Genomic DNA, 24,814 nt, shown 5'->3' with positions numbered 1-24,814 from the left:
GACTACCACTAAAGATTAAATATTTGATAAATTTTATCAGTCTGGTTAGAAAAAAAATGGTACCATTCGACACTTTAAATATGGGCTGTTAAGTACCAAATCGCGAATAGAATGACTTGACAAGCAATGTTATCTATTGTTCCCTTACAATTTCATCTTTTGGTAAACTAAAAAATAAAATGTAAATTGAATGACACTGCCTGCATAAGTGATTATTATATCAAAAGTAAGAAACAGAAATATGTGCAAGTGTACAAAAAAAAATGAAATAGAGAACATGGATCACTCCCATAACTTGGCAATTCTCAAAGATTTTATGTAATGCGTTCAGGCTTCCCAAAAATATCCTGCAGATGTATCATTTAAGTTCTTCCTGTTGCAGCTGAACTGATTCTGGTAATTCCCCACTTTCTGCGGTAATAATTTCTGTAATTGACCAACCGAAAGGCAATTTCGTTTTCACTAAGCATGATGATGACAAATGAAAACTTCCCCGCGTTGAGATTTACAAGGATTTGTAATTATCAAGGAATATTTCTTGTGATTGTTCTGTATTCTGTATTGTTCTATATTCCCCAAACATCTTTCCTATGTAGCTATTTAAGTGTACCTTGCAGTTTGATAAATCACTCGGGTTTGTCTGAGATGCCATTAGGTCCTCATATTTGCCACACTTGTAATTTCGTGAAGGAGCAAGTATGGAAAGCACAAATTATACAAGTTTGTGAGTGCGAGTCCTATAGAAACCGCTTTTAAATCTTTTAAATTAACTTGTACATAAGGCAACATTTACGCGTATACAGGCTTATTTTTTTCCTACGAAAGAAAATCCTAACCGCCAAACAACGATAAACAACAATGTCAGAGCCTGTTAGTATTCTCTGGCAATAGCAAATCCTAGCTCGGCGTTGGCAATTATATTCAGATTTCAGAGACCGTTTTTGCGTTCTTATGAAAATTAGTCCATTTCTTCAGAAAAATTACGGAAATATGACAACTCAGCTAGTTGGGGGTGACGCATGCGCAAAAGATCCACACCTTCTCTACGAGAATATCATAGCCGCCTGCGGCGCATCACTTTTTACCGTGACAATTGACTAAAACCCCTTCCTGTTTTTCCCCGTGTTACCTCCAATGTCCTCAAACTTATAGAAACCGAAGTTTTTAACATCGCCCCACAAAGTTGGGCAAATTGTGTTAAACATATAGAAAAAGCAGAACAATCGTATATCCATATTGCAAATAATATAGAAAAAATAATAATTAGAACAAGCCATGATAGCGATAGTAATAATGATATACTACGTGAATAATTTTAAGTGATTTAAACAGGTAATAAAAATAATTTGTAATTTTATTTTAGATTTAAACATAAATACATAAATAAATAAATACTGTTTAGTATCTTTCCTAACAAAACCCCAAATAATTAAATTCTAAGCAAAGTACGGATCTGTTCGGCCATATTTCATTCTTACAGCTTGCCCGGCTCTTTCCTTAATTCGTATCAGTTAGCCACTTTCTTATATCTATGAACAGACTTTACCAATGCATAGGAAGAGTGTTTTCAATTATAAACAACTTTTGGAGTAGCGAAAAAGGTCGAACTTCATGTGAGCGCTTTGAAATCAGCCACGATTACAAGGTGCAACGGGAATTTAAGCTGTTTGGAGTCTTTTTAAAAAAATGATGTTGCTCTTAAAGTATGTATGTATGTATGCAAGTATAAGTATATAACTAAAATAAGTAATTCTTTTAAACAATAGCTGGTTTTAAAAAATCATTAAGCATTAAATAAAATAAAATGTTTTTTTATTTTTATAAGAGGTAACGGGGTGGGTGGGCATGGATTCATCTGTCTCGAAGTTGGTCACCTTCTCTTACATTTATTTTTTAAAATTAATTTTGTTCATCAACCTACTTGTAATTATTTGTTGTTACATACTTTTAATTTCACATGCTCTTTACTATGGTCAATAAAACCCCTTCAGCATCAAATCCATAATCTCTCTGGCACTTATAAACTAAATTGTTATTGCTTTTTCATTCAGAAAAATATACTGAATAAAGTGTTGGTATTTTATGTGATATTTTATTAACATTTTGTGTAAAATAAAATATAACAAATAATCACTAACTCAAAGAATTTGGTTTTTCTTCAGCTTCATCTCCTTCTTCTTCATCTTCACTGTCACTTTCCTCATCTTCGTCAGAATCTTCTTCATCAATATCCTCTTCAGTATAAGCATAATCATTATCATAGTATTCTGTTTCATCATTATCATAATCATCAAAAGTTGTATGGCCTTGTCTTCCAAACTTGTGACCTCTAGCTAAAAAATTATGGTTGCTTATGCAACCACTTTTCCTATTCAACTTATGTTTAATACTTACTGGACATGCTAAGATCTTTTGTTTGGGAGGTTTCATAACCACATTTTGGACAAGGCAATGCTTTATTTTTGTCATATTTAAAACCTTTCCTTCGGACATGATCCTCACAATAACAAGTCTTACATCTTAAACAAGAATATTGGCCCAGTTTATTACAGGACTGACCTACAAAATATTAAAGAATGTGAAATTGTTAACTACATATCCACCACAGAAAAACTTACACTTGTAATTCTCAGATTCAAGAACTTGACATGAAGCTTGATGTTCAAACTGATCATCTTCACACAAGTAACCATCGCAGAAAGAACATTTAAATATTCTACCCCCATGATCCCACACACCCCTCTCACATTCAAGACATATCGCATCTTGCAGTGGACATACACATGCATGAGTTTGAAGACATTTCTTCCCATGGCATATCCAGGCTTCACAAAAATCACAAATGGCCCCCTAAATTTTTTACCCAAATTATGGGATACTCGCAAGAATTATTCCGACTTACCACCATTGCAAGCCCAGAAGTAAATACAAGGGGATGCTTTACAACGCAATCTCCTGTTTTCAGCATGCATTTTATCTTCCCACAATGAGCACATGCAGGTAATCTTTGAACGCTCTGGCAAAAGTAACAGAAGGCTCTGTTCTTTTGTTTCCTAGAATAAGTTTGACCAAAACTTACACAGTTACCTTTACAATGCTATACTTTTAAACACATTATCTGTAAGACACCAAACCACCATAAAAACCAACTATTTACCTCTGGCATTTTTCACACTCCATTGAAGCGTTACAAGGATGTTGCGCAAGTTGGACGTTTTCTTTAGCCGTACGAATTTGTTTTTGCCGAAGTTTCTGTTTTTCGGCTTTTTTTCGTTGACCTGTTTTCTTTTTGGGCATTTTTATCAAAAATAACCTACCGAATTAACCTACAAAAATTTGCACCTACAAAACAGAGAACCACAGAATTCTAACTCTCCTTGTTTTTTGTTCAAATTTATCATGGAGAATAAAGTACCTGATAAGTTTTGCCAACCTAGCAAAATTTTGTTAGCTCTTATTAATTAATATTTTTTATTACAATAATCTCACGACTTTGTCAGCCAAACCCACCTTTAGTGTTTTGGATCTTAAATCCTGAGATTCAAACTTAAATAATTATTAGATAATACAGTGACCCTAGTACCGTAAAAATTGATGCGCCTCAAGTGGGTTTGACATTTGCTAGAGATGGAAATGATCTTCCGCGCATGCCTCTCAACTTCATTCACTAACCTACACGCCATTTTCTTTCTTTCCACACACTTAACTCATTAGTTAAAACGAAATTTAAAATATCGCGCATGCGCATGTTGAATGGACTTTCTCAAAATGTTTTTCATAGTTGTTTCATAAGTTCCTGTATTATCAGCAGAAGCAGCGCCCCTATTTCTCCTATATGTTCAAACTTCAAATCTTCAAGGGCAGCTGACATCGCTGGTCTCATAATGTCCTGTCTGTGTTTTAATTATCTCCCAAACGATTAAACTAACCAATTCTGCAATATCGATTTTATGTCCATATAACCTAAAAATTTGTATTCGTTTACTTTTGCATTTCACAACATTTTGGAACAAAGAGTATTTGAAGGGAATGTGTCAGAAAAAATATTTTTGAGGAAAATAGGTTATAGTGGTTGGTATGTTATGTTCTTCAGAATCAAGGGTACCATTAATTTTATCAAATTTGTCACTGAAATCCTGTAAAATGAGTAGCGGATTCTACTTACGCAAAGCGAAGCAAAATTGCGCTGATAATAACTATCCTGAAGCTTATAAAAATTTCGTCAATTATTTCGAAAGCTTATCAGATCCCTCAGAGGCCACAGCTGCAGTTCAACTGGCATTTACAAAATTGGTTTGCAAAATTGGAGTGGTTCTAGAAGATGCAGATAACACTGAAGAATTGTTTAAAGTTTATTTGCAAGCTCTTAATTTTTTCCCAAACAACTATGTTATTTTAAACAATTTGGGAGCTTATCTTTTTAAGTAAGTTATTTTGTGCCTACATGGAAATCATAATTGGTTTCATTATCATTTCTTATGTAAAATAGTAATTACTTTTAAGAATTGGTGAAACAAACATTGCAAGGAGATATTTGGATATGGCAGTTAATTGTAGCAAAAATTACTTACCTGCTCAAAAAAATTTGATGCAATGTAAATGGGAACAGATGCCTCGCTGGCATTTTAAGATGTTAAATGACAAAAACAGAAATATGGCATATTACAAAGCAGTGACAAATGTTATTGATAAAGGTAATTCAATCATTATTTGCAATTTGCTTGCCGGTTTAAGTTGCAATTTTTTTCAGGATTTACCAATGTCATTGATGTTGGAGCCGGTTGTGGTTTGTTAAGTTTATTTGCTTCCCAAAATTCTGAGGTAAATGTTATAGCAATCGAAGAGAACAAATTTTTGGCAAAAATGTGTGAAGATGTTTTAAAGGAAAATGAAAGAGTGAATGTAAAGGTGTTGAATTGCAATTCTACCAAACTTACAGAACCATATGGATCTTGTAATTTAATTGTAAGTTTGCAAAGTTCTCAGCTTATTACAGAATAAGTATCTTTACTTTTTTTCTAATCACAGGTGACGGAAATATTTGATGTTGCTCTGTTTGGTGAACGAATGTTGGAAAGTTTAATACATGCACATCAAGTTTTAGTCACTGAAAAATCGTTTAAGATTATACCATGTGCAGCCAGGTTATTTGCAATGGGTAACATTGATTTGTGATTTACTTTTAATGAACATTTCCTAATTGTTGTCTTTAGGGATAGATTATAGAAGTCTTCAAAACTTCCGTTATGTTAATAAAATAGCAGAACTTAATTTGACAGATATTTGTATAAGGCAAGTTGATCCTGATCCCTACGAAGCAGAAGATCTATCTGTCAAGGATGTTGAGTACATATCGGAAGCAGCAAAAATTTTTGACATTGATTTTTATGATGTAGGCCAGCTGAATGACATGTTGACCAATAAGAATTTTTCTACTATAATAAAAGTAAGATACTTATAGGACGAAATTGTTTGATAGTTTAGAATCACGATAAATAAAATATTTTTATGCTTAGGTGTAACAACTACAGTTTGCTATAAAAGAGTAGTGTACATTTTTCATTACTTCAGATAAGGTGCCTTAAAGATGGACAATTAACAGCACTAGCTGTGTGGTTCGAACTGGATTTGGATGAAAATATTACAATAACAACAAATCCACTAAGTAAAGACCGTATTTTATGTTGGGAACAAGCTGTTTTCCATTTGCCTCACACGATTTCTGTAAAAACAGGGGAAGTTATCCAATTTGAAGTTACAGTTTTCGATAGTCAGTTGAAGTTCTATCAGATCACCAAACCAGATGTCTGTGTTTCGTGTTGGCTGGTTACCAAAGATATCATCACATTTTTGAACGATGACTTGGTTGTAAGAAAATTTATCGAATTATCTATGAAATTTACAGATACAGTGCCAGTAAGTATTTCGGGTCTTTTTTATAAACAAGTGAAAATCATTTAGCAATAGTAATAACTTGTTCCACATTTCCTCGGTTGAGGTCGTAGGGGATTATTTACACACATCATTTACCAGAGCTTAAACCCTGTTATTTTCGAATGAATTAAGCCCTACTCCTAGGTGATGGATTTAAACTGCTTTCCCTTGTTTGGTTTCCTAATGGCCAAAAGAGGTTCCAAGTTTTACACAGCCCTCAAACATGACAACAGTATGCAGAATATTGATTTTTTTGACCATGTTTTGAAGACAAACGATGTCAAGGGTCAAATGATAGTACTGGAAGAAAAATTAACTTGCAACACAGCAATGTGTGTGGTTTTTGAATATTTAACAAAGTGCCAATTTTGTCTGATAGATCCAATAAGCAGCGACGGATCACTTCAACAAAGTATTTTATTCAAAGTAAGACTAATTGTTTCGACTACTTTTTGATTACTTTTGATATGTTTTAAGGAAAAAAATGCTCCATTATTCAACACTATCATGTTGCCGAAAACGTTGAAAGTGAATGCGATCCTCATAAACTCTTGGTATCTCGAATACTGGAATATGGTGAAAGATGAAAATGTTTTTGATTTCAAGATAGCGCAGTACGTCAATCAGTATATGGTGAGCAATGAAAACTTCGTTTTTGATAGATTAGGGCAAAAAATATTTTTTTAGGGCACTGAACATCCCAATCTCGATAATTTCGAATACACTAAATATTCTGAACCAATAACCTTTTTAATAGACGAGAAAAACCTTACAAAGAGCGAATTTATTACGGTCACCAAAGATGGGCAAGTGAATGGTTTATTGACTTGGTTTGATATCATCTTTTATGAAGACGTTACCTTTTCGAGTCTAGGTAAGTTAAACTTTGTATGTTGAGGATCTTCCAAATTCAGTTGATTTATTTAATAAAACATTTTTATTTACATGCTGCCCTGGTAAGCACACAGAGCAAGAAGTCTCAATATCAGTAAAAAATGTAAATGTAAAGAAAAAATTTCGTTTTCAATTAATATCTAGCTAAACCAATTATCCCACAAATCCAATAATTGTAGCATAAAATTTAGTACCCAAAAAACAATTTGCATTTTTCTTTTTGCAGATAGTTTTCATTTCAAAAGAAGTTGCTACATCTTTGAACCTCAATTGGTAACTGATGGTAATACATATAAAGTGTCGATGCGACGGGAAGGATCTTACTTGGATATTCTGTTCAATGTTCCGTAAATGTTAAGAGATTCTCTACATGTCAAAAAGATGTCGTTAAGCTGTGACTGTTATGTAATTGTTTAATGTCAAACCAAAAACAATAAAAAAATGTACCAAAATTGGAAAAGTTATTACACCTTATCGATTACAAGTAAAGATTTAAAAGATATATGTAAAAACTGAATTAAATGAAAAAACGGTAATTGGCTGAAAAAATAAATACATTTGATACATTAAAAATCATCAGTTTGAATACAACCATTTTAATACTCTCTTAATTAATATAATTTAACAATTATCCTAAAACCATTAAAGAAACAAAAACTTATCGGAATGCATAAAAACGGAATCGGAAAATGGATAAGTATTGTCAATCTAACGCCAAGGTTATAATTTCAGTCCAGAATCATTATCAATCATATTAAGAAAAACATCGGTAATTTAATTGCAAGATACAATTATATGATCGAATAACAATATTCATCAATAAATTATCTAAACTAAACTTATATATTTTTTTAAATTAGTATTTTTTTACGCCTATTATGCATTAATCATGCAGAGCGTTAAAGCTTTTCACGAATCTATACAAGTAACGGAATTATAATTTAACTATACCTAATTTGTACGAGAACGCAATGAAGAATAGTTACAACAGCAACAACAGGTTCTATTAAATATCGTACTATATAACATGAAACTAATTTTAGCATTAAAGAATATGCCAACTATTGATTACAATAATCATACATGCAAATATTAATTTAATTTATAGTTTAGGTGGAAACGGCGCACAAAAATTGAATGTAACCGAATTGCCAGTGCTGTAAGAAGTTTGGCGCAAAAAGGACCAAAACTTAAAGAAAATACTCTTATCGAACATTAACATTTGCTGCAATATTGATGATTGGTTTCAAACAAGTTGCACCTAATCCCTATTAGAACTTACAGCTAACAAAACCAATAGTAGTAATGGAAAAAAATTGTTATAACATGTCAAAACAAACTTAAACACTAATTAGCTAAATTTTGATTATTTGTAGTTACTTACCCTGGAGATCAATATATTATTTATATTAACATATTCCACCTTCAATCAGATGTAATACTATTAAAAAAAGCATTAAAACAATTTTCCTTTGAAGTAGTGTAATACTAAGTACTAATTTGCAGATAAAAGGCACTGCAATGCAGCCATTTGAAAGTGCATGTTGTGAAAATAAAAATGTGGCAGCTGAAATACTGACAGAAAAGTTCTAGTTCTATTTTCATATCTATGATTGGCAAAATTCTTCCTAAAAGAGCAGGATAAGTTCCATACAGAAACTCAATCATTACTAGACACTCACTTAAAGATTATGTTTTCACTCACTCCCTTTTCACTCTTTTTGGTCGGGTTGAATCAATATCATTTCTGTGTACCTTACCAATCTGCACCTGTGCCAAAAATATGTACTGTACAAATTATCAAAATAAATAGAGTCCTACCTGAGACTGTGCTGTCAAATGTAGCAGGATAGCCTGGGTATTCAACTTTTCCGCAAGTAGAAGGTCTTTCAAACCTTTCATTTTGTGGCTACGTAGGAGTACCAATGAATTCACCTCCCTTAACTTAGTTTCAAACACTGGAGATTTGGAAGTACTCTGCGAGCCATTCTCTTCCTTATCGCATGTATCATTAGCATCTGAACTTTTAACTCCACTACCACCTGAAATTTAAAGAGAATATCAAAATTAAGTATTTTGGAGAAATGGAAGTTTACTTACCTACAAAAAGAGCTCCGTCACCTTGTAACAAATAATCAGGATTAAGAATTTTTTTTGAACATGCAGCAGTTAGATCTTCCAAAGAAGAGTAAGAGATTGAATCAGATTTTTCTTTGTCAGCTTTATCACAAGAATCATTTTCTTCTTCATAATTATTGTTATTATTAAACATTAGAATGTTGTGCTTATCCCCAAATTCAACAACAATATTTACCTGAAGAAGTATTAATTAATAATTCAACTAATTATAGTTACAAGTATTAATTGACAAAACTTACTTGTGCTCTTATATCAGCCTCAAATTTTGAAATTGTATTTACCAAGGGTTTTGCCCAACCAATATGCAGTACTGGAGTAGCACTTCCTTCCTCCCATTGACAAATGCCATCATAAAACCTCAACAAATTAGCAAAGCTTTCGGGGTTCCTTAAAATGGTACTGGTCTCAATATTTGAACCCTCCAATTTTATCACAAAGGGAATGAGTTCATTGGAAATTTCAAAAAACTCCTTATAAATATCCTCATCATCTCTTGAGTAATTATATCTAAAATGTCAAAAATAATACACCTTGTAATTGAGTTTTGGAAATTGACATAGAGGTGGAGATCTTTCATCCTTATGAAGTTTTTGGTTGACTACTCCATTTCGGAAGGTTGTAAATTGTGCCATATATAAAACTTACTGCCTAATAACATCACTTGCATTCGCCCAACTTCCAAGTGCTTCCTTGTACATCTTATTGCGATAGAAGAAGCTGCCTTGATATATGTACGGATACACATGTTGATTGTTGTAGTATTTTCTGGCAGATTCTATTGCTTCATCAAAAAGTTTTTTACATGTAATTTCAGGTCTTTTAGGAGAAATTTCTTCTAGATCTCCCAAGTTGCCAATAGCCATTGGATACTTTTTTAAGCATCCTAAGTCATATAAAAGCCACAGAAGTTCCTGTTTTAACAAGGCAACTTCGACAGCATCACTAGTAGAGTTTAGAGAGGGGTTTATCGCAGAGACAAGAGCAGCCACTTCCATATGCCTGGTGCAAATTACAGGTCTGTTGTTTACATACAGCCAAGACCTAATTGAAGTACCCTTATCAATTGTCTGTCCTCTTTTGTCTTCATTTCCTTTTCCATGCCAAGTCACTTCAATTGTTTCTAATAAGTCTGGACCAAAAACGACCCAAGCATGATCTTCTGATAAAGCCAAGTGAACATCACCATAACCCAAAGTTTGACAACCAGCTACAACTGCAAATGCAACCCCAAAGCAATCTAATTTGTTGCCTGTCAAATAGCTGTATAAGCTTTGCAAGTGAGCCTTATCACTATAATAACTACGTGTTAAAGAATTCCAAATTATGTCTGAAACTTTCTTAACCAACTCTCGAGTAGCATAAGACTTGGTCTTATTTGGCTCTATTGCACTTGTGATAATTAAGTTAAATTTATTATAAAGAGATTCGACCGTTTCTAACTCAAAAATTGGTAAAACATTTTTTTCCGTTGCATCGTTGGACTGGGCAGAAATTTGAGAAACTGATCTGCTGGTAAGCTGATTTTCAATGAAGCCGGCCGCAATGGACAATAAAGTTAAATCCGGTTCGTCACAACCCTCTAACTGGTTTCGAAACAGCTTGACAACCGAACTAATGTTTTTAATTGGAAATAATGTTTTATCAACATTGCGTAAAAAATCCATTTTAAAAGGTTATAAACATAACATTATTTTTTAAATAAGTCGCACCACAAAAACTTAACAACCACTGACTACAAAAACCTCATGGAACAATAATTTTCCGCCATTTTCTCCATCATTGAGGCCGACTGCTAAGGTCATTCGCTTACTTCATTCTAATCATGTAAACATATCGGCATAATTGTTTTTGTAAATCTCGCGCAAAACCAACGCTGTATTTTGTTATCATGGTTTCGCTGTTGTTTTCCTCCAAGCCGGTATTGGCGGTTTTTTCACTACATTCGAATTGAAGAGTAAAGAAGAAGAAGCTAATTCTGTAGTATTTGGTAGATGCTGCATACTCATTTCAACTTCATTTTGATTGATTAATTTAGTTTGATTAGTTAACCACCAAAAATGAGGGAATTCCTGACGTATTTTGAGATTTCCAAAGAGCAGATGAAAGTTCCAGAAGATAAACCTATTTTTACGAATGTATCTTCGAGTGCTTATTATGGTTACCAACCCACAATTCATTTTGTTAATGGTTTAAAATGTGGCCCCGAATCTCTAAACGGGCCGACTTATATGGATACATCGTTCAGCTATGGCGAAAATGAGCCCCCGAGATTGCCAAACAGAAAACGTGCAGCGGAAAATTCCTATTCATTCATGTCTAAAAAAAGGCGGGAGAATGGTAAGTTTGGCCCATACATTTATCGCAACAGCGTCTTAAATTTTGAGTTTAGCAAATGAAAGTATAATTAGTTTTGCACACATGTCTTCCTATAATCGGCGAAAACTCGTAAAAATTATTCTATTTATAATGGTTTAAAGGTTGATGAGGCATGTTCTATAAAAAGATGGCTCAATAGAATAAAATGAGTAAATTTACAAGATGGTTTAATTGTAGATGCGGAAAGTACCATTGGCAACATTTCGAAAAATCTTCACTTAAGAAGGCCAACGCACAATATCCCTGATTTGTCAATGTGCATGGTGGGCTATTGTATTTCTTAAAGATTATTGAATCTAGTAAGAAATTTTCTCTCAAGCAATTTATGAAGCTTTAAAGGAAATGTTTTATATTCAATGGTGGTCCACTTTATGCTCTGAGGGCAGGTGATTTAGCTGAAGTACACAATTTAAACTATATGAATATTTAATTTTGGATATCAGACTTAACTAAAGATTCCATTCAAATATTAAGATTTATAAGATTTGATATATTAGTGTTTTATGAAACGCAAAAGTTCTTTTCAAACATTTCCTTCGAAGTTGGTATTAGATTAACTTTGTAGTTGTATTGTTGACAATGCACTAGATAGTATTTTATGATATGTTCAGTGACTAATATTTTTTTGTACCTTATAATAACTAGTCATAATTAGTGTGGTTTTCAAAAACCTAGCAATTGTATTTTCAATTATTTAAGATGGTTAGCAAAAATTAAGTAGTATAGTGTTTGTCCTAGATATGTCATTTGATTGATTACTGTTCTTCTAGTAAACTGTTTCAAATTTTGTTCTTCAGAAAATAATAATAGTGACAAATGGAAACCAACAGCTGAGACAGAGAAGAATGAAAACTCACCTTCATTAGAAGATTTATTAAGAGAAACTCACGGGTGTAGTTACTACCACTGGATTTCTACCTAACTTTTGTCCCAATTATGAGTTGTATTGAAAATCAGTAACAATTTAAAAACCTAAACATTGAAAAACCTTGAAATAGGATCAAAATCTGGAAATTATTTCAAATCATTTTTTTTTTGCTTTTAAGCGATCCAGTCATCCTAAAGGTTTGACATTACTCAATGTTAATTGTGATAGTATTTTCAGTATGCGCATTTGAGAAGAGATCTGATTGCAAATGTTTAGAAATAAATCCGTAAGGCTGTATGTTAACATTTTACACATTTTTTCTGCACTATGGGGTGAATTAATGGTGATGTTTCTTTTGTATTTTCTTAAAAATAACAAGTGTTAAAATCATGTGTTTTTATTTACTTCAAGTATTGCTATGATAAAACAACATAAAATAAATACTATCAAGCTAATAGGGTTCTTGATGATCGAGTTGGGAGGATGTGGGTCGATCTGAAAAGAAATGCAAAATTACCCTTCACCATCCCTTTGTGAAGAAGTTAAACATTGAATATAAGCATAAATAAAAATTTATATTTATACCAATTTAACTTACCCTTAATGGGAGTCGTTGAACGCGATTTTGATTTGGTCAAAAGTCTAGTAGGAACCTGATCCAGTCCCTAAAAAAATATTTGTACTTTATATGTTTAACTTATTCCAGGATTACCTCATTTTGGGATGAAAAATCTTGGATATTTAGAACCTCCTCAACATTTGCCTAAAACATATTTTTATCAGAGTAAACAATGTATAATGAGCAATTTTACCTCCACCACGATTTCATTGGGCTCAAACAAGCCAACTTCTTCTGTATCACTTTCCTCAACTCTACTCTGGTCAGCTTCCGCTAAATCGCCGTTTTGTATATTACTCTCTACATTTTGTGATGGGCCAGGGCTGCTGAAGAGCACCGAGTCTGCATTAAAGGACATGCTCGAATGAGACGAGTCCTTCCTTTCTGGTTGGAGGTTACCATCGAAGTTGGCTTCCTGAATCAAATGAATGAAGGAAAGTTCACCTTGCAGAAGGTCTCTGAGGGTTTGAATCAAGTGGCCTCGCACATCGTGCACTCTGGAATATTTGATCCGACTATATCACAGCCAGGGAACAAAATAAACTCACCTTTTACCATGATACTGTTCCAGAACTTCATCTAAAACATTCGAGAAATGACGCTGGAATACTGTATCTTTCAATGTGTCTCTAAACGATTCTAGTCCCATGAACATCTGCTTCAAGTTACCCAAAAAAAGACTGCTGACAATATCGCTGTCATGAACTTCCAGAAAGGACAAAATCTCTTTTGAGAAATTTTTAATCAAAAGCTCGTCCCTCTCCTAAAATTAGCAATCAGCGACCACAAACATTGATGCCAGCCTGCAAAAGTACTAACCACACACCCGGCAGCAGTTGGGGGCATTGACAAAAAAGCGGAATGTAAGTGGAAACTCTCTGGAGGTACCAACACATCACTTTCTCGTCCCTATAAAAAAAATGATCACAATTGTCAATTTTACACTGACAATAAATTTATAAAATAATTCATAAATTTATTCATGAAATTCTTTACGTCATTTCATTTGAGGCCTCAAAATGTCTTTGAACCAACTCATAGTATTTAGATGGTATGTTAGTATTTAAGCAAAAGCCGGTTCTACAGAAAAACAAAAATTATACAAGAATTAGAAAAACAAAGTGGTAGGTCAGGCCTTAGCTAGAAAAATAAACGATGATTAAAAAATGGTTTAAAAAGGAACCTGAACAATTTAAACAATTCTGAGTCGTGTGAAAGCCCGAATAGAGTAATAGTAAAAAATTGATTAGATACGCGCATCTATTGGTGTATAATAACATGGACATTTTGATTTCAACAGTCGACATTACCGAATTGACGCAAAAATTTCAACTTTGTGAATTTTGAAAATGAAGAAGCATTGTCAAATTTATTTGTGAACTGTCTTCATGAATTAATTTATGAAGAAATTATCATTGGAAAACTAGTGTTAGATATTCAATCCACCTAACAAAAGCATGTATGAAGTATGAAACAAGGTAACCGTAACAACAAATTTAAAAAGGCTCGATTTACCTGTCTATTTGATGTGGGTTGAATCGCGAGTGATTGAGTCAAAATGTTCTGCACTGACTGGAGTATTTTGAAGCGCAACGAATCTGAGCCAATTTTTTGCAAATCCCGAAACAGCTGTATAAGAAAGTGCGGCTGCGCTTCGTTCGCCGAAATCAAGGAACAAACCTCCCTGTATACGTTTTCCTTCAGTTCATCAAATGATTTATTCCTAGAAAAAAATTTGCAAATTAATCCGCCGGTGTGATTTTGTCCTTATTTAGATTTACTTTTTTGACTGGAAATCAGAGTTGTGTGATTCAAATTTACACTGGTGACCATCACTCGCTGAACTGCTTTCGTTCAGGGAATTAAGATTCAACAACGCATGTAAACCTCCGTCAGCAGCATCAGTCTGGCCTGAATGAAATGATGTGTTTCGATAGTGTACAAGTTATTTATTTATACAGATTTATATACCTTGAGTGCTGCCAGCAGAATATTCCCCTCTGTCATACAACTTGGAAGTACTGGCACTCTGATTGACGTTTAAAACGTCAGGCGGCACAGTGGGTATCTTAACATTGGGCAGATGCGTTGGTAAATTATATATTACATTTCGCTGAGGTGTATTCTCGTGTGATGTTCCAGGAGAGTGCTCTGAATTGCTTTTTGATGTTGAGGGCACAGCAAAAGGATTTGTTCGTTCAGAGCCGGAATTTTGAAAGCATTCCGAATTTTTGGTGGACAGCAGATTTTGACGAGAATAACTAAAATTTTAAATTTTACAATGAACCAGACCTGAATGATACAAATAGGAAATGATATCGTTTGTATTATTGGTAGTACATAGGTAAGTAATGCAAAGTCAATTTCCGTGTCATTACAAAAATAGGGTTGTCTTATCAAAACATTTGGGTCGCCCAGTACATGTCAATGTCAAAGGCAAATAGAAAATGCAAATATTATGTAATAAGTTTCACAAATGCTATATTAGAGTGACTGCTACATGCTACACTTTTCCTATGATCAAAATAAATAAGAACTAAAAGTTCAGATTTTCACGAAATTATATATTTTGACATGACAATCGTCACCATCGCTACCAAATCCGTGAGTAAAGTACCGAAAATGTCGAAAGTGGCTCGCGATCGTGAATAACAAAGCTGACAACTAAGTGGTACTATCCGCGAGCTTAACCATAGATAATTTTATATTTTAGAGTAACTGAGTAAAACTGACCGAAACTTCTTCTTTTAAAATTAGGTTTATTTTGACTTTTAATTGTCCATTATTTATTAATTATTTTTGTCTTTATTTATTTATTATAGCGTAATTCCAGTTGGAAATTTACGTTGATTTCTGTATCTGTTTTCTTATATTACCTAATAGAGGAAAAACAACGGGCTTTAGATTCGCTTGGGCAGTGATTTTATTAGATTATTATCTTTTTTTTAATTTTTAACTAATAATCTAATATTGAATTCAATTTATTCATTTTTTTTGTTGATAATATAATTTTGCAAAATGTGATCTACATATTCTATTAAAATAATTAAAACCTGTTTATTCTTAACGGGACGCGGTTGTGAGTTTTTCGGGCTTGTATCCCAAAGAGCAAAAATATCAATAATATTGCAGTTTGAATGTCTCCAGCGCGTGAAAAAAAAAAACGGAATTTAAGGCGTCGAAAGGAAAGAAATTAAAACGCTATTTAACAGAGAAACGAGATAAAATGAAAATTACCTCCGAAAGTTATCCCAGTAATTGTTGGCGCGATTGCCCGGGGCAACTTGGTTATTCAAAGCTTGACCGTTCCATACGTGATGACTCATGTTAGAGTTCATAGCGTGCAGCATGTTATTGGAGTGATCAACAGCAATCACCGACGGACCGGTATTGTTCAGACAGCTATCCAAGAGGCGACTGCTTGATACGTTATTAAGGTTAGCATAGGGTATGTCAATGTTGGAGTGGGCGACATTGTAATGGTTTAAGTTGGGCATCGAGTAAGCGGCCGACACTTGGTTAGTTTTCTGAGCAACGTTAGGTCGGAAGAGATTCGAGGCACGATTATGATCTAACGGAGAAGGATGATGCGGAGCGGGTGGAACCGGTTGGTGTTCTTGGTTGTGGTACGGGCTTTCTATCTTTTCTTGTAGCTGGAACAATAAAAGAGCAAACCATAAAATACGGCACAAAAACCAACGGCAGGGAAAATTCTATAATGGATAAACCCAGTTATTGACTAAGTTAAATCTTGTTAGCGCAATATATTTACATAAGTAAACATGACATGACTGACTACATACTGCTGTCACTGAGTTCCGCAATGCTACCAACTCCCTCTGTTGTAGCCACAACATCTGGCAACATTGGTTCAAGGTGTTCAACATAAAGGATTGCGTTTGCAATGTATTGGTGGCCAACCAATTTGGGTAGTTTGTTATATCATTTTGACCATTGATATTTTGTCCAGAATACCACGGAACCTCTGTGTTAAGGACTGCATTGGCAGAGTAACGCTGAGTTTCGGCATAACCAGATGATGGAGTAATATTGTTCCTAACCTGCTGGAAGACGGGTTGTTGCTGACTCGCGTTAGTTTGCTGCTCCATCATTGAATCGCATACACTCTTGATGAGCTGAAGCTGTTTATGAAGCTGCAAGTGAATATAACAGAGTACAGAGTTTTTAGACTGAATCTAGAATACCTTCTCCTGATCAATATTGTTGGTTATGGACTGCTCCCTCACTAAGTCAGATGCCGTTACAGAAATACTCCTAATGTTTCTATCGGGTGTGTGAGAAAAGCTATGCAACTGCTCCGTTGATATGTCATATTCCGAGTCACATCTAGGTTTTGACAAATTAACGGGGAAATAATTGACCTGATGGGAGGGTAAGAGATTCGCATTTTCGTGTACCTCCGAGTATTCATTTTCGTCACATTCGTCGCTGCAAATTGAATGTTAATTTATACAACTTTGCAAGGGCTGATATTACCTGGAAAAGGCTTCGCTGCCTTGGTCTCGACTATGAGACGGCATTGAAGATTTCCAGTAGCGTTCATTCATTGGAACGCTGTTGCTCACACAGCTATATTCTGATTTACTGTCATTTCCTATGTCATGATTTAAATTGGAAGTTCCCGCTAAAAATGATAGGTAATTAAGCAAAGCCAGTATACTTGGGTCCAAAATCCGTAGTTTCCAAAATACAGGACGTGGTGTGCATTTTATAATATTTTTTATTACTAATATATTTTTTAAATTTAAATTGTGGGAAAGGTTATTTTCAGTACTAGACTTTAATAAGAAATAGTCGAAAACTAATTTTACATAGAAAACGCGCGAAAAAAAACAAAAACGTCTTTTACTTTTTTGCCCAGGAATGATACAAATTTTTGCTTTCAGCAAAAGTAGTAGGGTTACATTTTTTACTCCGAAAATACCGTGATCTTTAAAACAGCCGAAAATAAAATTTAAATACAAACATATTAGAAACTGTGCATTTGCTTGTAAAAGAAATTTTCCTACAAAAGTTTTTATATACAGAGATTAGCTGCAAAAAAATTGGGTATACCAATTTGAAATTTGGGGGATTACCCTTACCCTTGTGTTTTCCCATAATTTCCTCCAGCTCTTTCTTTTTTGCCTCTAGCTCAGCTTGCAAGGCAATTTTCTCATTGATACTGCCCGCGCTGGATTTATTTCTCGGTAAATTCTGTATTCTAGAATTGGTGTTCGTTTGTTTCTGACGTCCTTCAGCTGACGTGTTATTCTCGAACCTCATACCGTTGTTACCATCACTCTGTCCAACTCTGGCCTTCTCAAACTGATTTTGCAAAAAGTGTTCTGCAGTTTGGCATATTTCGTTAGCGGCTGTCCGCGCCTCCGAAGACACATTACCACCCATCATGGCGTTCTCAGTAGTTTTTACAATCTCCAACATATCTTTCAATTTTGTCAGTTGGTCTTTCATTGTGACAATCTTGCGCACCTGAATACCGACGTCCTCATCGTCTTCATCGTAGGCTTGCAGCTGCACCGCTAACTGGTCCACTTGGTTCTTTTTGGTTTGCAATTCAGCCAATTTACTTTGAAGTTCGGCTTGTTGGCTTTTCAATTCTGTATCGCGGCTGTCCAAAACCTGAATCAGTTGCTCCCTTTCGTTGTTTGCAGTTCGCATATCGATTATTTTATTCTGTAGACTTTCAACCTCATGCATTAATCGATCGGAAGTGTTCATCGTTTGTCGAGTTGGATGTAAATGTTTTGCTCTTTCTTCCAGTTCCTTAATAGCCGCATCAAAATCAGAAAGAGACATGTTTTTGTTGTCTTTCTGATTCGACAAATTTATTTCGTTACTGGTACCTGCTTTATGGGGAAAAAGGGGCAAGTGAATTGACACATACAGTAATAGGGCATTAGTAAACTACTTTAAACTATAACTAATGAAAACATATCAAAAGTCACATTTTAAAACAATACAGTATACCAGAGAACTGCACAAGTACAAAATTTAACTTGTATCGCTGGTGCTATGTTACGTTACATTAACATGCCCAAGAAATTTGAAAAAAAAGCTTTCTAGCTTTCTTGACACTTTTGGGAAACGGGAGTATGTTATGTTTGCCAATTTTGATTGTTAATAAAATTTAATGAGTTAACCTAAAAGATACCTTGAGCAAACATCTTTTCTTGAACTAGCCTTGCATCCCGTAACCTATTCTCAGCCTTTTGTTGTAACTTTAGCAATGACAATTGTTGTTCTCGCAGAAAATCCAGTTCCTGGTTGTCTAAAACATTAACATCGGAGTCGTTTCTCCGAGAGGGACCTGCATCATTTTCTAAACCGTTTTCCACATTGCCAGAAATCTAAAAACCAATTGTGTGTTGTTATCTACGACATCACATGGATTTAAACTAAAAATTAGTTACCTGAAAATTATCATTTCTATTATCTGTGCATTGTTTTGATATTACTTCTAATAAATTAACCAATTTTGCCTCACTATCTATCAAATCATTTTGCATTTTCATTAAACAATCCTTTTTTGCTATATCATCAATCTGTGTAAAATAATAAAAATAAAACATAGGCAAACAGGAAATGAAACAAATAGTATATATGTTCAGATAAAAGAAATTTAACAGATAGAAACCAGATGTGTATTAACCTGTTCTTCAACATTTTTGGCATTTATCATCATAGAATTTATTATCTGCAGATACTCCCGAATTTGGCAAAGCTTGTCCTCAATTTGCTTTTTATCTGGATACTTAGTAACATTATCACATTTTAACACAGATGATGTTGAATTTCTTCTTGATGTTGACGAACTTGTGCCAGGAGTTGTTATATTTCCTATAAGATGTATACATATAATATATCCACTATACAAAATATGTAACTGACCATTAGGATACCCAACAATCCCATTTCTTACATCTGATGTTACATTAGGTTGATCAAGCACTATATCCATCATAAAATGATTATTGCCCTGGAGTCTTCGTGGGTTTCGTATAAAATTTGTCGAATCAGGAAAAAAATGCCAAGAAGTAGACTAAAAAGAATAAACTAGAACCACAAACATCTATTTATAGTTTATATTTTTAGAACAAAAAATGGCAAGTGGGATGAATCTGCACTCAAAACTGTAACTTCGCTTATTTACCGGTGCGTTCGATCTGCGTTCATCGTTTCTAGAACATGTGTTGTTGGAATATTTAACTTTTGGGACACTTCCAGGATATTGTTTGTTAGATTTTCTGTGACCATCAGACATCGCAGGATGTTATTTAAAAAAATAATAATCAACGACTCGTGTTTTAAATTAAAATAAGTTCCGTTGGTTTATATGCCTGAATCAGTTGTTTCTTGATGCAAAAAGTTAAAATTATCTTCTAGGACATTCGCTTTCTCCATCTTCTTTTTCTTCTTCTTTTTTTACATACTGGCTCTGAAATTACCAGAAGTATCTGGCAGCTAGCCCATGAACTTGTTCCCAGTGTTTACTACTCTGCTTTCGTGTACCTTGGCAGGTTTTCTGGGGAACATGAGCGGCAATCACTGAATCCGAATCGGTCATTCGGACGATACGTGGAAAACCAAACTTATTTATTTTTAATGCAACATCCTGTATATTTTGGTATTAACAGATACTGCTTTTTAAACTCAATCAACCAATGTAGGGTTGTTAGGGTCAATACTGAGTGTTTTCGAATTTATGTCCCAAAATATAGAGTAATAAAGGCAAAGACAAAAAAATGGCAATAAATTCGAAAATACTCAGTATAGACTATAACAACCCTACATTGAGTGATTGAGTTTAAAAGGAAGTATCTATTAATGCATAGTATACAAACAAATAACATTTGAAACTTCTTTCGAATTGTCCATATGTATGTATGTATATGTTATATTATATGTATTTAGACATTACTCTATTTAAATCGCCGTGTATAAAGTCCAATGCGCTGTTAAAAATCGTCACAAATGTTCGTCATGACGCAATCTCTCCGTAACCGTTAATAACCACATTTCTAATGCAAAATGTATTTCGTATTTTATCGCTTTACATCGTGCCATATGGTGAATTTTGATTGGTTGCCTTGTGTTTAGAAAAATGGAGTGTGCGGAATTAACGTCAAATGTCAATTGTTCATGCACGATTCGAAAACGTCATTTTGTGTCCGTGATCAGTGTGAGGCTTTGTGGATTACGAGAACTTGAAATTTAATGTTTTTTAATCTAGATTTTTGCTTCACGTGAGTTATTTTAATAATGTTTCATTTTTCTTAACGACACCATGTGGTAAAAATCTTGTTGATCTTTCAGTATTTGAGGTTAAGTTGGCGGATGCTAGTAGATAGATTAGTTTTAATTTAATTAATTAATAACTCACATTTGGCGTCGGGAACTGAAATTGAGAGATTTTTAATTAATTTCCGTTGTGTGTGGCAACTGGTAGAAGAAAGTGGTGTTTGTTTTTCCATTTTGTTTGGAGTTTGTCTACATACCTAGGAGACACAAACCTATTGATTTTTCCGAGTACCAAAACAGTAGATATTTTCCAAATTAACGAAGACACAAGGTTACACGCCAAAAATAAAACTTTGCAATAATTTCTATGTTTTGATTTAGTACCATAAATGAACTTTATGTTTTGCCTAGGAACAGTTTATAAGCTTTATTTATTTTCAGGTAGTAAGGAAGCAACATTCTTAATATGAATAGAATATATAAAATATTTATTTTGATACTGTCAGTCTCACTGGCACAAGATATTGATGTAAGTTTAAAACAGTAGCTTATATTAATTACATTAATGTATTATTTTTTGAAAGGATGAAGTTACAGTGGAGACAGTTGACGAAAATATCTCAGATGTAACATATGAAAGTCCTACACCTTTGGATGCTTCTGCAGTTTATTTTGCTGAACATTTTGATAATCCTGATCAATTCAGTAAGAAATGGGTAAAGTCTCAAGCAAAAAAAGAGGGAATTGAAGAGGAGATTGCAAAGTATGATGGAGTTTGGTCCCTAGAGCCGCCTCAAAAAGATAGCCTTCCAGGTGACCAAGGATTAGCTTTAAAATCAAAGGCTAAACATGCTGCAATTTCTTCTTCTTTATTTAAACCATTTGTGTTTGATAAAAATCCCTTGATAGTCCAATATGAAGTATTCTTGCAAAATGGACAAGAATGTGGTGGGGCCTATTTAAAATTACTTAGCGACACAGCAGCTACCAAAGATTTGAAAAATTTTCATGACAAAACCCCTTATACAATTATGTTTGGACCAGATAAGTGTGGCAATGACCACAAACTGCACTTCATTTTTCGACACAAAAATCCGAAGAATGGATCAGTAGAAGAAAAACATTGCAGTAAACCAAAGGAGCGCCTGGAAGAGTTTTTCTCAGACAAATTACCTCATTTATACACTTTAATTTTGAGACCAGACAACAACTTTGAGGTTCAAGTTGACAAAAAAATCGTGAATTTTGGTAATTTGCTGGAAGATTTTGAGCCACCAGTGAATCCCCCTGCAGAAATTGATGATCCAAATGATACAAGGCCAGAAGATTGGGATGAGCGGGAGAAGATACCAGATCCCAATGCAGTGAAACCAGATGATTGGAATGAAGATGCTCCTGCTCAGATTGTTGATGAATCTGCTGTTATGCCTGAAGGGTATGTTTTGTTCACAGTTGAATCAAATAGTGTTTGATTGTACATCATCAACTGTTGTCAATATTCATATGAAGCACCCGACCTTCGGAAATGTGTTCTGTCTTCCTCAATTTCTTTAGTTAGATATAATATGCAAAAAGCAGTTAATTTACCTCTAGCAATAATGTTTATGATGTGCACATAAACATTATTTGATTAAGTTGTTTAAAAATGTTTGCACTGACTAAAATTTTATGGAGAAATTATCCATTAGAAATTAACAAGGCCTCAAAATGTAAAAAAAAAATGCTTCATTAGGTACTTAATTGTAGCTGGCTTGAAAATGAACCAACTCATATACCTGACCAAGATACTAAAAAACCAGCGGACTGGGATAATGACATGGATGGAGAATGGGAGCCCCCATTAATAGAAAATCCGGCATGTATCAACGCCCCTGGTTGCGGTCCATGGGAGCCCCCGCTAATAAATAACCCTGAATTCAAGGGAAAATGGAGACCTCCCATGATTGATAACCCCAATTACAAAGGAAAATGGAAACCTAGAAGGATACCCAATCCAGAATTTTTTGAAGACAAGGAGCCATTTAGAATGCACCCTGTGGTATGATATGTAAAAAACAATACATATAAATCTTTTTAAATTTTTTGTATCAGGGTAATTAATGTCCTTATAATGCATTTCTATTCTCAGTCAGCAGTAGGATTTGAACTTTGGTCCATGTCAAATGATATTCTTTTTGACAATCTGATCATAACTGATCGAATTGAAGTAGCTGAACATTGGGCAGCTGCAACGTTTGACAAGAAACGTCAGAAAATCGCCAAAGATTCAGTGAGTATACTTTTGATGTAGTGAAATAGTACCAGAAATATTTTATGTTTTTCATACTGAATTTCACATGAGTTTTTCAAAATTCAGAAATTATTCATAGCAATTTATAATAAAGTAGAATTCTTGTAAGGTGTCTGGACTTAATATGTCGACAGGTCTCATTATTCGGGAGAATCAAAAAATCTCTGAACTACAATCTGACAGGTTGGACTCTGTACTTTATGTATTGCGCCTTCCCGATAGTATTGTATGGGTACTATTTGTACAGATGCGTCAAGGAGGTATCAATACTCTCTACAGTAGTCCTGGATTTTGTAGTGTAGGATTTTGCTAGATTTGTTATCTTGTTCCAAAATTTATGCAACCTGGATTATTAATGTTATTTTTTTTTTGTATACAGGAGAGCCTTGTACAAAAGCTTGCGAATATAACAAATGACTACCCGATCCTTTGGGCCTTGTATATTGTAGTATTAGGAATACCTGTAGCATTTGTGTTATACCTTTGCTGCAAACCCTCCGCTAGTAAACAACAGGTAATTTGTTCACTGCTTTCATTAGTGTTATTGTGAGATCAGGGCTGCAAGATCACATTGAATATTTCAGGAGAAGGAAGAACTGAACCAGGCAGCTGAGAAAAAAAAGACTGATGAAGTTACTGAGGATAACAATAAACAAGTGATTGAACAACAGGAAGGTCAAGAGGCAGACGCTAATGACGAGGAGGAGGAGGAGGAGGAGGAGGAGGAAGATGCAGAAAAGAACTCAAATCCAGATAGTGAAGAAGATAATGAAGCTGTGGAAGATGAGACCAAGACTGGTGAACAGGTAAAGAAATGTGATTTTTTTTTAAACATATGCTCTAAAATACAGAACCAGTGACAGAAAAGTGTGGTAATTTGAAGTTTAACATTTAAAAATTATTCCTGTTATTGGTTCTCCATTTCATACGTAGCATTGATGTCAGCGGTCCTGATACTTGCAGTTCTCAGCAACTTGGCAAATTTAAGAATTCCTAAACGTCAATTTATGGCGTAGTTCAGAGTTTTAGAAATTTGTCATACTTTTTTTTCTAAATTGCTAAGGACTCTGATAGGTCTACCTTTTTAAAAACATTTATTTTTGTAGAATCAAACAGCAAATTCAGAAGGAGCAAGGAAAAGGAAGGTGCGAAAGGATTAAACAATTTTTCTTTTATATATAGAATATTATAGCTCTATTTATTCAATAGTGAAGTAATGTCGAATCATTCTTAGGATTAGTTCTGTGCATAAAATAAGATTCTTAGCATGATTTAACTGAAAAATTACAGCTTTTGTATATATTATGTTTAGTGAATTGTTTTTGCATTTGTATTATTGTTTGAAATTCATCACGGGTGTGTAAGTTTTGAATTTAATATATTTTAAATTTAAATTTATGGACGTTTTTGTATTACCATAGTTTGCCCTTTC

The 24,814-nt window shown here is 34.1% G+C and overlaps 5 protein-coding genes across 11 annotated transcripts; 2 read left to right on the top strand and 3 right to left on the bottom strand.

Annotated features, from left to right (window-relative positions):
* Window positions 1–2,077: 2,077 nt before the first annotated feature.
* On the bottom strand, window positions 2,078–3,621 carry LOC132704452 (zinc finger protein 330 homolog). 3 transcript variants are annotated; one of them, XM_060674459.1, is made up of 6 exons: window positions 3,511–3,621; window positions 3,158–3,326; window positions 2,903–3,053; window positions 2,619–2,850; window positions 2,395–2,559; window positions 2,078–2,333 (listed from the first exon to the last, which is right to left on the bottom strand). In XM_060674459.1, exons 2-6 carry the CDS (start codon window positions 3,295–3,297, stop codon window positions 2,134–2,136), a joined length of 888 nt encoding a protein of 295 aa, XP_060530442.1. In that variant the 5' UTR covers window positions 3,298–3,326; window positions 3,511–3,621; the 3' UTR covers window positions 2,078–2,133. The 3 variants fall into 3 exon arrangements, with proteins under 3 accessions (XP_060530442.1, XP_060530443.1, XP_060530441.1); XM_060674460.1 differs by lacking the exon at window positions 3,511–3,621 and adding an exon at window positions 3,416–3,434; XM_060674458.1 differs by lacking the exon at window positions 3,511–3,621 and having other exon boundaries at window positions 3,158–3,390.
* A 148-nt stretch (window positions 3,622–3,769) lies between these two features.
* LOC132705162 (protein arginine N-methyltransferase 9-like) lies at window positions 3,770–7,297 on the top strand. The gene is made up of 10 exons (XM_060675602.1): window positions 3,770–4,424; window positions 4,504–4,694; window positions 4,751–4,965; window positions 5,029–5,158; window positions 5,214–5,446; window positions 5,572–5,916; window positions 6,079–6,360; window positions 6,412–6,567; window positions 6,622–6,808; window positions 7,055–7,297. Exons 1-10 carry the CDS (start codon window positions 4,078–4,080, stop codon window positions 7,177–7,179), a joined length of 2,211 nt encoding a protein of 736 aa, XP_060531585.1. The 5' UTR covers window positions 3,770–4,077; the 3' UTR covers window positions 7,180–7,297.
* Window positions 7,298–7,372: 75 nt separating this feature from the next.
* LOC132705163 (menin) lies at window positions 7,373–10,688 on the bottom strand. Its single transcript, XM_060675603.1, has 6 exons — window positions 9,613–10,688; window positions 9,207–9,474; window positions 8,929–9,142; window positions 8,650–8,870; window positions 8,511–8,598; window positions 7,373–8,456 (listed from the first exon to the last, which is right to left on the bottom strand). Exons 1-5 carry the CDS (start codon window positions 10,629–10,631, stop codon window positions 8,530–8,532), a joined length of 1,791 nt encoding a protein of 596 aa, XP_060531586.1. The 5' UTR covers window positions 10,632–10,688; the 3' UTR covers window positions 7,373–8,456; window positions 8,511–8,529.
* A 1,903-nt stretch (window positions 10,689–12,591) lies between these two features.
* On the bottom strand, window positions 12,592–20,292 carry LOC132704908 (pericentriolar material 1 protein). 2 transcript variants are annotated; one of them, XM_060675226.1, is made up of 19 exons: window positions 20,005–20,292; window positions 19,743–19,893; window positions 19,504–19,691; window positions 19,265–19,396; window positions 19,006–19,201; window positions 17,936–18,700; window positions 17,328–17,475; window positions 17,036–17,279; window positions 16,634–16,984; window positions 16,068–16,483; window positions 14,802–15,091; window positions 14,612–14,741; window positions 14,346–14,553; window positions 13,650–13,739; window positions 13,379–13,593; window positions 13,024–13,327; window positions 12,924–12,974; window positions 12,810–12,876; window positions 12,592–12,706 (listed from the first exon to the last, which is right to left on the bottom strand). In XM_060675226.1, exons 1-19 carry the CDS (start codon window positions 20,113–20,115, stop codon window positions 12,663–12,665), a joined length of 4,101 nt encoding a protein of 1,366 aa, XP_060531209.1. In that variant the 5' UTR covers window positions 20,116–20,292; the 3' UTR covers window positions 12,592–12,662. The 2 variants fall into 2 exon arrangements, with proteins under 2 accessions (XP_060531209.1, XP_060531210.1); XM_060675227.1 differs by lacking the exon at window positions 19,265–19,396.
* A 672-nt stretch (window positions 20,293–20,964) lies between these two features.
* Window positions 20,965–24,780, top strand: LOC132705006 (calnexin-like). Of its 4 annotated transcripts, XM_060675403.1 has the most exons (9): window positions 20,965–21,097; window positions 21,534–21,621; window positions 21,677–22,527; window positions 22,839–23,130; window positions 23,221–23,361; window positions 23,517–23,642; window positions 23,762–23,896; window positions 23,967–24,188; window positions 24,489–24,780. In XM_060675403.1, exons 2-9 carry the CDS (start codon window positions 21,559–21,561, stop codon window positions 24,540–24,542), a joined length of 1,884 nt encoding a protein of 627 aa, XP_060531386.1. In that variant the 5' UTR covers window positions 20,965–21,097; window positions 21,534–21,558; the 3' UTR covers window positions 24,543–24,780. The 4 variants fall into 4 exon arrangements, with proteins under 4 accessions (XP_060531386.1, XP_060531383.1, XP_060531385.1 ...); XM_060675400.1 differs by lacking the exon at window positions 23,517–23,642; XM_060675402.1 differs by lacking the exon at window positions 23,517–23,642 and having other exon boundaries at window positions 20,987–21,097; window positions 21,538–21,621.
* Window positions 24,781–24,814: the final 34 nt, after the last annotated feature.

The sequence above is a fragment of the Cylas formicarius genome, unplaced genomic scaffold (genome assembly GCF_029955315.1).
Source record: "Cylas formicarius isolate icCylForm1 unplaced genomic scaffold, icCylForm1.1 PGA_scaffold_7__23_contigs__length_41026272, whole genome shotgun sequence".
Taxonomy (NCBI): domain Eukaryota; kingdom Metazoa; phylum Arthropoda; class Insecta; order Coleoptera; family Brentidae; genus Cylas; species Cylas formicarius.
Note: the sequence above shows the minus strand (reverse complement) of the source record. Positions and strands in the feature narration are given on the sequence as shown.

Coding starts and splice junctions, on each gene's coding strand:
- LOC132704452 (XM_060674459.1), bottom strand. CDS start 3,297: ATGCCCAAAAAGAAAACAGGTCAACGAAAAAAAGCCGAAAAACAGAAA. Junction 2,851..2,902: donor CTTCTGGGCTTGCAATGGTG/GTAAGTCGGAAT, acceptor TAAAAAATTTAG/GGGGCCATTTGTGATTTTTG. Junction 2,560..2,618: donor TGAATCTGAGAATTACAAGT/GTAAGTTTTTCT, acceptor AATATTTTGTAG/GTCAGTCCTGTAATAAACTG.
- LOC132705163 (XM_060675603.1), bottom strand. CDS start 10,631: ATGGATTTTTTACGCAATGTTGATAAAACATTATTTCCAATTAAAAAC. Junction 9,143..9,206: donor AGGCTGATATAAGAGCACAA/GTAAGTTTTGTC, acceptor ATACTTCTTCAG/GTAAATATTGTTGTTGAATT. Junction 8,871..8,928: donor TGACGGAGCTCTTTTTGTAG/GTAAGTAAACTT, acceptor TTTAAATTTCAG/GTGGTAGTGGAGTTAAAAGT.
- LOC132704908 (XM_060675226.1), bottom strand. CDS start 20,115: ATGTCTGATGGTCACAGAAAATCTAACAAACAATATCCTGGAAGTGTC. Junction 18,701..19,005: donor AGAAAAGATGTTTGCTCAAG/GTATCTTTTAGG, acceptor TTCCCCATAAAG/CAGGTACCAGTAACGAAATA. Junction 12,975..13,023: donor CCAATGAAATCGTGGTGGAG/GTAAAATTGCTC, acceptor AATATGTTTTAG/GCAAATGTTGAGGAGGTTCT.
- LOC132705006 (XM_060675403.1), top strand. CDS start 21,559: ATGAATAGAATATATAAAATATTTATTTTGATACTGTCAGTCTCACTG. Junction 23,131..23,220: donor CATTTAGAATGCACCCTGTG/GTATGATATGTA, acceptor TTCTATTCTCAG/TCAGCAGTAGGATTTGAACT. Junction 24,189..24,488: donor AGACCAAGACTGGTGAACAG/GTAAAGAAATGT, acceptor TTATTTTTGTAG/AATCAAACAGCAAATTCAGA.
- LOC132705162 (XM_060675602.1), top strand. CDS start 4,078: ATGTTATGTTCTTCAGAATCAAGGGTACCATTAATTTTATCAAATTTG. Junction 5,159..5,213: donor AGCCAGGTTATTTGCAATGG/GTAACATTGATT, acceptor TGTTGTCTTTAG/GGATAGATTATAGAAGTCTT. Junction 5,447..5,571: donor ATTTTTCTACTATAATAAAA/GTAAGATACTTA, acceptor TCATTACTTCAG/ATAAGGTGCCTTAAAGATGG.